General features: G+C 57.5%; 1 protein-coding gene across 2 annotated transcripts in view; it reads left to right on the top strand.

Moving 5' to 3' along the window:
• The window catches only part of SEMA3F (sema domain, immunoglobulin domain (Ig), short basic domain, secreted, (semaphorin) 3F), a 33,294-nt gene that overhangs the window by 5,587 nt on the left and 17,587 nt on the right, over positions 1-10,120 (top strand). For both annotated transcript variants that reach the window (XM_010851832.1, XM_010851833.1), the window contains exon 2: positions 3,972-4,129. In XM_010851832.1, the coding sequence (XP_010850134.1) occupies positions 4,018-4,129 (112 nt within the window). In that variant the 5' untranslated portion in view covers positions 3,972-4,017. The remainder of the gene's footprint in view (positions 1-3,971; positions 4,130-10,120) is intronic.

Below are 10,120 nucleotides of genomic sequence, written 5' to 3'. Positions count from 1 at the left end.
CCGGGAGGGAGCGGGCAGGCGGCCGGGCCACCCCGCGATCCCTTTGGGACCCGCGGCACTGCAACTCTGCGGAAGTGTCAGGGGCGCGGGGCTCGGAGAGGCAGGGCGCTTCCCGCGGACGCGAGGACGACAGGACTAGAGTGGGCGCTGTACCTGTCAGGGCTGCCGGGACCCTCAACATCGAAGCGACGTGGAGATGTGTGAAGGATGTGGCCTGCGGGGTCACCAGTGTGCAAAGCAACTTTTTCTCCGAGAGGTTCTGGGTGGGGGGGTGCTCCCATACGCCTCCTTGTTGCTGTAGCTGGAGACCTGATGCCCCTTCCCCTGGCTGAGCTCTCCCACTAATGCCTCAGGCAGCTCTCTTCCCTAGTAGGTACCCCTGCCCTGTCTCAGTGTCGGAATCTGGGGATCGTCTGCTGGAAGGGAAGCGCTACCCTGGCAGCCCCCTCGTGGAGGGTCTCCAAGATCAGCCGGGGCAGGACAGCCAGCCCCAAGGCTTTTCTCCCAGCCCTGTGCCAGCCCCCCGACCCCTGGCTGCTAGTCCGTGTCTGCCTTCCAGCAGGGCATTTTGCTTGGATTAGGGGCCCTGCTGTATGTGGGTAGTAAGTGAGCTGGGAGAGCCTGCAGTCAAGCCCCGCCTCCACCCCAATCTGGTCAGGCTGGGGCCCAAGTGGTGGAGTGGGCAGGGGACAGTAGGAGCTTGGTGGACTTGCCTAGAGCGGGTGGGACCAGAGAGTGTCAAGGTGGCCCAGGAGGGCTCGGCTGGAGCTAGGGCTGCAGGCCTGCCTGGATAAATAACTTCTGATTCTTGAGATAACTGTGTTATGAACACCAGCCCATGAACACCCGGGGGAGGTGGGGTGTGAACCTAAAGCGCTAATGTGTCAGCTCTGGAGATTGGGGGTTCTTGTCCTCATCAGTTCATCCAGACTGTCTCCCAGAAGCCCCTGTTCTAATTGCAGAGACAGAGAAACTGCACCCAGAGGTTGGTAGGTTCATGCCAGTCCCGGGGGTTGAATGGAGATGGAGCCTTTTCCCAGGCTGCACAGGGAGTGTGCCCAGACCCTTGGGGTAAGGTGTCCTGGAGAGTGAGGACACTGGGCATGCTTCCCCCTGCTGCTGCCCCTCAGTTCTGAAGGAGCCAGGCTCGGAAGTGCGGGGGTTGGGGAGAGGAGGGAACCTAGTCTCAGCCCCCTGCTGCTCTAGGCACACCTTGAGGGGGAAGATGGAGCCAAGCCCAGGTGACCTTGACTGGGAAACTCTGACCATGAAAGAGGGGTTTTCAACACCAGCTGTGCTGGGGTGTCTCTGGTTCCTGGTCCATAGGGTGTTGGGGGAGGGGGAAGCCAAGGAGTCGGGAAGAAGCTCTGGCCTGCTGGAGGGGGTGTCGGAGGAGCTAGATGAGGGGTAGGGTGCTGTTAATAATTTTTCCATCATGTCCCCCCCGCAGCATTTCCATCCAGTTCTCAGCTCGCAGGAGCCAACCTTCCTTCCCTGAAGCAGGCTGTCCACCCCCCTACCCGCGCCTCCCACCCCTCCAATCCCAAGAAGTCTGGATCAGGCTGGACAATGTGACCTCCCAGCCCCCTGCCCCGCCCCCAGGTGCCTCCGGACCCCCTCGTCTGGCCGCCCCTCCCTGCGCCCCTTGCCAGCCCCAGCTCCTCGGTTCTTTGTTCCAGCGTCTCTCCTCCGTCCCTCCCTCTCTCCTCCCTTTCTCCTCCTCCCTCCCGCCTGCCTCCCTCCCTTGCTCCCTCCCACCAGCCTTCTTTCCTTCCTTCTCTGCTCTCCTCCTGGTGGGCTCCCAGGTGGCGGCGGCTGTTCCTTCTCTGTCCACCCATCTGGGCTGGACCCGACTGCTCCAGGGGCTGCTCTGGGACTGGGGCTGAGTGGAATGCATCCAGGGGCTGGCAGGGGAGAAGCAACTGTGGAAATGCCTGCCCCATCCCTATCTCTGTCCTCCTCCTCCTTCCTTCTCCTCCTCTCCTCCATCCCCCAAGCTGCCAAAGAGGGGGGCCTAGACTTGAGCCTGAGGCCCCAACAGATTTGAACATCCCCGGTTCACCCCTTTAAAAGGCCAAAGCATTGTGGGAGGTCCCTGTAGGGGCCCAGTGGAACAGAGCCCTCCAGGTTCCTGGACTCCTTGGGGGGACTCCAACACTGTCCTTGGTGACCCTGACCTTGTCACCATGAAAATGGATGTAGGAGAAATGAGGTCACAGGGAGGAGGGGAGGCGAGTCACCCCAGCCCCCTGATACCTCAGATCAAAGCTCTCCAAGGGACTCAGCCTGCATCTAGCCCTCCCCGAGAGAGAGCTAGAGCAGCGTCTCCCCACTTCCTGAGCCCCACCCCACTAGCAGGTCGAGTTCTTGAACAAACATATATATATATATGTATATATATGCTTGTAAGGACTAGTGCAGGCATGCAAGCTTGGATGTGTGTATCCACAGCTGTTAGAGGGGCCTCCCAGGTGCACCCGTGGGTGCCAGTAACTGCACAGCCCTTTCTCCCACCCCCTCACCTCCCGCAATCAGGGCCTGTTCTTCAGTCAGCTCCAGCTTTGTGCCCCAGCGGACAGGGGGCACGGCTGGTTCTGATTCTCCCCTCCCTCAGCTAGCCTCCCTAGCACCTGTAATGGGAGGTTTTGATGGAACCTGAGAGGTACTGCAGGCACCCCGGAGGGGGTGTGTCCACAGAGAGCACCACATGGGGAATGGGCAGGCCACTTGAAGCTGCACTTCCTGTCCAAGGAATCACCAGTGGTTTGCTTGGCAGGAGAGACAAGGGCTCAGGGGAGGTGGGTCCCGGGAGGACATCAGGGTCTGTCGAGTGGGACTGGACAGTCCTGATGTGGAGCCTTGCCTCAGTGGATGCCAGCCAGGGCAGGGGATTAACAGATCACAATACCCCTCACCCTCCCCTCCCCACCCCAGAGTCCTAGAAATGGGCCTAGGGTCCCTGTCTCCCATGGGAGAAGGAAGTAGACCTGGCAGTTCTGGGGGGTGGGGCTCACATTGTCATTGTTGCCCCCACCCACAGTGCATCTGGGTGGGGGGGTGTTGGGAAGTTGGCGCTGATTTTCGCCGGGAGGGAGCAATATGTTCTGACAACTGGTGCTGGGCTGCGTTTACCCAACAGCCAGCCTGCCTGGGGAGACAATATTTGAAAAACATTGTGTGGAAACTTGGGCCTGCTGGAGGTTTGTATCAGAGCTCTGCCGGGGACACTGAGGCTGGCTCAGACCCTGCCCCTGGCCTGCTGGCCACCCTAGCTCCCCTTCTTTGGTCTCTGTAGGCAGAGCTGGAAGTTTCGCGGGCAGGAAGTCCTTCTGTATGTCTGACCTGGATCCCTCCTGCTGTGATTTCAATAGAAGTAGACCCTGCTGTTCTTTGCCTTTCCTGTTCTGGCTGCTGTCTCTCTCTCTAGGCCATCTATGTGTTTCTCACTTATCCTCCGCTCTCTCCTGCTCCCAACTCAAATCATCAGGCTCAGGTTTCCCTTTACTGAGAGGAGAGATTTGGCTGGAGCCTGCAGGACTGGACCCATCTCTTCCCCCATTCCCTGAAGTGGGAGAGGAAGGAACAGCCCATTTGGTTGGGGGGTGGATGCATGGAAACTGGAGAAGGATGTAAGATCACCTCCTTGAGCTGAGTCCTGTGAACGGAAGTCTGGAAGCTGTGGTTCGGGAAGGGTTGGGAAAGGTCCACTGGCCCCTGTTAGCCCTGTTGACCCTAGGCTGCACCCGGTTGCTTGGTCTTCAGACCCATTGTTAGGGACAGGAAAGTATATGAGATTTTCACATTATGGTATTCATGGCCCCAGGCTGAGGGTGTGAGCACAGAGGTACCTATCACCGTAGTTGTTCAGGAAGGGAAACTGAGGTCCCTTTGACAGAATTACACAAGAAAATGTTGGTCGGACAGGATACCTTGCTCTGCCTCACATATTTCAATCTTGTTCCTCCTCGCAGGTGTATAGACAGCTGCCTGACTCCTGGGCCCTAGGCCCCTTCCACAATGCCTGTCGCTGGTCTCCTCCTCTGGGCTTCCCTGCTCACTGGGGCCTGGCCAGCCGCCCCCAGCCAGGACTACCTCCCAGCCATGCCCCGGATCCGGCTCTCATATAAAGGTAAGAGGCTTCCTTGCAGTTCCCTGGCATCCCCCTGTCCAGAGCATGTTGTCCTGTTGCAAAGGAGAGAGAGGGAGAGGTCAAAGCAAGAAAGAACAAATTATACAGCCACATGGGTCACACTGGGTGGTTTGTAGGGGTTGGGGGAGGTGGTGACTTGCTGGGAAAAGCTAGAGACTGGACTACTTAGACATTTAGAGAAGGGTCCTGAGTCTGGGCTGCTTCTAGAGCCAGAATGTATGGTCTCTGGGCTCAAGTCTGCAGGGTGTCTGTCCATGCGATGACTGGGGGAGACAGAGGTGTCACATCTTTCAGACTTGTGCTTGCAGAAGCCCTTCCCTGCCACTGGTCCTGCCCTGCCTGATCGATCAGACAGTCGGACAGACATTGAGGCCTCCAAAAGCTAGAGGAACAGGACCTGCTCCTCTGGGGTGTGATGTGCTTGGGTAACCATCCTAGGGGTCTCTAGGTGGGAGGGGCTTCTAGGAATTGGGGAGGGGGCTCTTGTGCTGTGACTGGAGGAGTCTAGGGCCCCTGGTGAGTTCAGGGGGAACATGTGCTGTTATGACAGGCCCGAGATCCCCAGTGAGCACTTTGCCTGAAATCACCGGAAGGTTTTTGGGCTTCCCTGGTTGGTTCAGCCATAAAGAATCCACCTGCAATGCAGGAACTGCAGGAGATGTGAGTTTGATCCCTGGGTTGGGAAGATCCCCTGGAGGAGGGCATGGCAACCCACTCCAGTATTCTTGTCTGGAGAATCCCATGGACCAAGGAGCATGGCGGGCTACAGTCCATAGGGTCTCAAAGAGTTGGACACGACTGAAGCAACTTAGCACGCACACACAGTGGAGGCTTTTAATGATGAGTTGGGGTGTGCAGAGTGAGACACTGGTCCAGCTCCATCGCCTTTACAGCTAACCAGCTAGGCCGGTGAATACAGGCGGCCCACATCCTCAGACATACCAGTGGCTCACTCACTAGCCACTAACTCAAAGACGTGATCTAAAGAGTCTGCCCTTGGCCTGGGAAAAGAGATAGCGACTGTGCCTGGGGGACCCGGGGTCACTGCTGAGTTTTCAGCCTTGGCCCTCCTCTGACCCAGAGTGACTTTATTCAGCTGCCTGTCCTGGGTGGGGCCAACTCAGCCCTGGCTGACTAGATTTCCAGATATACTTGCTAGGGTGAGTGGCTGGGCCAGCCTTTCCTTCCTCAGGCTTGATGAGGCCTAGCCCCTCCTCACCATGTTCCCATGTCCCCTAGAAGAACCCCTCTCTTGGCCCCCATATCATTCCTGCAACTTGATGGGGGGAGTGGGGAGTGAATTTCTGAGAGTGTGCCTAGGGAGGGAGGAGTCGTACGCAGGGCCCGAGAAATGGGCAAAAGAGTCGATCGTTTTGGGTCGTAAAAAACAACCCCTCTCCTAGGCCTGGGAAGGTGAGATATTCATTCCACTGATACTGCTACCATTCCCTGGTGGAAGTTCTCAGAGCATATTAATAAATATTGAAGGGGTCCCATCCTCCTCTTATTCCCTTCCCAACCCAGGGTGCTGGCAGGGAGAATAGAGCACCCCCCCTACCCCCACCCAACAGGAGCTGGGAGGATGACTTGGTTTCCAGACCTTTGGAATCCTGGAGCCCAGACATCCACTCTGGGTATTTGTCATCATCTCGGAGACCTATGAGAGGAAGTAAAGGAACGAGACAGAGGGAGGGTCTCTGGACGCTCCTTTTAAACCTTCTTGGACCTGCAGGGGCAAAGGGACAAAAGATTTTGTTCCTGTTTTCCAGAGAGAGAAACTGAGGCTCAGATGAGGGCAGGGCCAAGGTCAGGCAGGAGGCAGAGGCAAGGCCAGAAATAGAACCCTGGTGTCCTGGTCTTGCCGACGCCTGATGCTCACATCGGTCAGGTCGATTCCCTCTCAATTAGCCCTGAAGCCGACACCCGCACTGACTAAAAGCCCAGCTCGCTGGCAGCCAGCCTGTGGCGCTGACTTGTGGAGCCTGGGGCGGGGCTGGAGGCTGCCTGGGGCCACCCCATCCCTGGGCCTCTGTGCCTTTGCACACGCAGGTTTCTCTGTCCTGAATGACCTTTCCGTCTCCCACGTGATCTCCTGTCCTACTTTTATGCGTGGATGCCACTTAGTTTAGTAGATACTTGAGTCCCTGCCATGCGCCAGGCCCTGTGCTGAGTACTTGGGACTGTGCAGTGAACAGGGTGGGGCGCTCCCAGACAAAGTGGCTTAAAAGGCAGTGGACACCCAGTTGGCCCATGCCTCCTGGGAGCCCAGCACTTACTGTGCACCAGGCCCCAGGCACCCTTCTCCCCTGTCATGTTGGATGGTCTCAGCCAGGACATACCTATGGCGCGGCCCTCAGTGGTGGGTAGGCCCTCAGTGAGCATTTGTGGAGTAAGAATGGAGACTGACAACTACGGAACCTGGGGGTCCTGGCCTGGCTGTGTCTAAGGCTGGGGGGACAGCCTCCTGCTGCATATACCCAAGGGGCACAGAGAGGGCTGCTGTTAGGAGCCCTGATGGTCACGGCGGCTCCGTGCCTCAGCTTCTCCATCTGTGGATAGGTGAAAGCAGCTGGCCTACCAGGCCTCGGGAATTTGGCCTAGGCACATCCCCTCCCCTCCTTGGGCAGTTGGGAGATGCTAGTTCCAGCCCAGTCAGCCCAGACCCTCTAATAAGCCAGAGGTGCTGCTGGTGTGAGGGGGGCCACGCTGCCCAGGACAGATAAAGGAACAAAGGCAGGAACTGGGCCAGGCTTGGGCTTGCTGCCTGCCCATCAGCCTGGGCACCCCAGCCAGGCCAAAAGCCTGGAGAGGGTGTAAGAAGGGGCCCAGTTGAAGCAGGAGGACTCCAATGGCCCATTTCCTGTCCTGTCCCACCAGAAGCACAGCCAGGGTCATGCAGAAATGAGGGTCAAGTGGGGAAGGCTTTCCAGAGCAGGAGAGGCATTCTTTGAGTGCTCATGGATGCTTAGAACTAGTGACCTGGCCAGCAGGACCTTCTTTCTTCCATCCATCCTTGCCTGGGCCTGGAGTCCTCTTAACCCCAGAGTCACTGGCCAAGTCTGGCAGGAAAAAATACCCTCCTTCCCCCACCCTGAGATTGTCCAAGCCCTGGGGTATCACCTCCCACTGCAGAGGGAGGTGTGAAGGTCCTGCCAGCTCCTTTGTTCAGCCTAGGGAATGTTTACTTTTTCCCAGGAAGCCACCCCCACAAGACACAGCTCCTGCCTGGGCTGGCTTTGGCCAGGACTTGAGGTCAAGAGGTGTTTAGAGAGGGAAAGGGGTCTTGTGATGACATGAGGTGGCCAGGCTACTGAGAAACTGAGGCAGGAGTCGGGAGATGGAGTGGAAGGTCACCTTGCCAGGGGAGGTCAGGAAAGATGAAAATAATAGAAATAACAGTAGGTACCCGTGATGATAACCAAGTGGTAGTCCCACCAAGACCTGGGGAGGAGGGCTGCCTGGGTTTCCTGTGAGGAATCAGACCCAGAGGCTTTCCCGGGTCACTCAGGAGCCAGACTCAGATGGAACGTGGCTCCGCCTGTCCCAAGACTAAGGCTGGAGGGCAGGCTGGGGAGGCAGGCCCAGCCATCTCCCACGAGCTCAGGCTAAGCCTCGAGGACCCTGCAGTGCCGCCCGTAGCCTGTCCAGGCTTACTTCCCAAGGAAAGCACTGGGTTCGCACTGGGCAGGCTTCTTGTGCTCTTTCCCACTGGAGAAACAGCATCTGGGTTTGCTCCTTTCCTATGAATCCAGCTGTCCGCCACCCCAGCCCCTCCACTGATCAGAGTCCCCTGGGAAGCTGTCTCCCTTCAGAGAAGGAAAAACAGAGTCCAGGAGAGGAAAGAGCTCCGACATCCAGAGCAGCCCTGGGGTTCAGCCTTCTCAGACTGGGCGTATCTGGCTTGCTTGGTGGGAAGGACATTCTGTAGGTGGCAGGTGAACAGGTGGGTGCTGGTCACCACCCCCAGCCCACATCAGCCCAGCCTCTGAGTCTTTGGGGTAAATGGCCCAGAACAGGGCCACCACTTACATCATTTGTGTGTGGCTGAACGAGAGTCACCAGGCCTCCTTATTAGGAAATGAGGAGATTGGAGGTTAGGAAGGGTCACAGTCCGTTTACTTCACCCAAGGGAGAGTGAGTATGGGGTGAATACGGACTGAAGTGGAAGTGTCTCTAGCAAGCCTCATCTTAGCTGCCCTGACTGAGCAGGGGTGGGGGCAGGCCTGGGGAGCTTAAGGACCCTCCCTTGCCCCCTAGGGGCTCCCTGGCCAGCCAAGCAGGCTTAGAGCTTGAGATTGAAAGGGAAGGGTGAGAAGGAGCTTGGAGGCCAGGGGTGGCACCAGAAAGCTGGGTAGATGGCTTTGACAATTACAGTGAAACTTGGCGATCACAAATTGGGGAGGGCTAAGTATTCCAGGATGAGCCAGACAAGGGAGGAAGGAAGACTCAAAGCACGAACTTGAGCCCAGATCCCTGCATCTGGGACCTCAGTTTTCCTGGAAATGGGAGCTACCCCCTCTCCTGAGATGGACCTTCAAAGTGGCCACTTGGGGAGTTGGGAGGTCCTGGGGGGCTGGTTGGCTGCCCCTCAGCTGGCCATGGATCTCCGTCAGAGAGAGCAGGGCTTGCTGAGAACCTGCCCGAGGCCCCGCCGGGGTCAGCCAGGCCAGGGCCGAGGGCCTCAGCTGTGGTCCTTCCAGGTCCCGCCAAGCTTCAGATGGGACCGCCGCTGGCTGGGCCTCCGCAGCACAGGCCTTGTCTCTGGGTGCCTGGCACGACGCCTGCCCCTCCCTCCCTGGCTCCAGCTTCTCTTGGCACGGAGTGAGGAGCTGGTGCATGCTCAAGGAGTAAATCATGTTCCTTGGCAGCCCCCGCTGCTTCGTAATCGTAAAGAATTTAAAGAGAAACCACCAAGATAAAAATCTCATCCTGGCTCATAAAGGCATCTTTTACCCTGTGGCTTGGGAGGCAGCGGCCTCAGAGTGGGCTCCTGGCTGTCTGCTGTGTATGCGCACCTCCAACCCCTTGACCCCTTCAGAGGTGGTGGGGGATCCAGAGGGATGTCTCCAAAGCTGCGGGTCTCCCTGACAACTGGGAGACCTCCATCTCCTCCCCCAGGTCAGGCAGAGCAGGGCACTTACATTTGGTAGAATGCAGAGGTGATGCTGTGCTGGTTGAGAGGGCTGGCCTGGAAGGCAGACAGACCCCTTCCTACCTTCTCAGCTGTGTGATCTCAGACGGGTAGCCTAAGCTTTCCCAGCCCTGGTTTCTCCATGTAAGGTGAGGATGGCAGTGGTCCCGTGGAAGCAGCATCCGGAAGTCTCAAACTGCCCAGCTTGCATCCTGGCCGTGGGTAGACCTTACATAGTGAAGTCCCTCTGTGTCCTGTTGCCTCATCTGTAAAATGGGGATAAAAAATGATGCTGACCTCATTGTGTTTTGAGTATTAACTTTGTGTACACCGTTGTGGCTCTGGTGAAAGGAAGTCTCAGAAACTAGGAGCTACTCTGAGGTTAGCAGACGGGTGAGGGCTAGTCCTGGGGATGCCCAAGGAGTCTGCACTGCCTCACCTCTCCCTGTAGATTTCTACCCTGTGGTGAAGCAGACGGTGTCTGGAAAAGGCTGCAAAAGACGCCCTGAGCCCTGTGGGTGGAGTGGGGTCAGGAGGAGGAGGACTTCTGCCGTGAGCATCTGGACAGGCATTTTGGAGGAAGCTGTATCTCCACCCGGGGAAGGGAGATTTCTGGAAGAACAGAAGCAGAGGCGGTGTGTGTGGTGCAGCACTTGGGGAAAGGGCAAGATGCTGGATAGGGCTCGCTCTCGGTGGTAGGATATAAAGTTTGTGTTTTCTCCTTTTTGGGTTTGGTTTTTAAGCTCTTTCTTTCATGGCAGAGGTACCACATACATACTTGGGGAAAGACAGTGCATTTGGGGAGGGGATGCCCTGGGGGGTCTCTCCAGAGACGGGGG

This window comes from Bison bison, unplaced genomic scaffold (assembly GCF_000754665.1).
Source record: "Bison bison bison isolate TAMUID 2011002044 unplaced genomic scaffold, Bison_UMD1.0 scf7180017864304, whole genome shotgun sequence".
NCBI lineage: Eukaryota > Metazoa > Chordata > Mammalia > Artiodactyla > Bovidae > Bison > Bison bison.
This window is presented reverse-complemented; position numbering and strand designations above follow the sequence as displayed.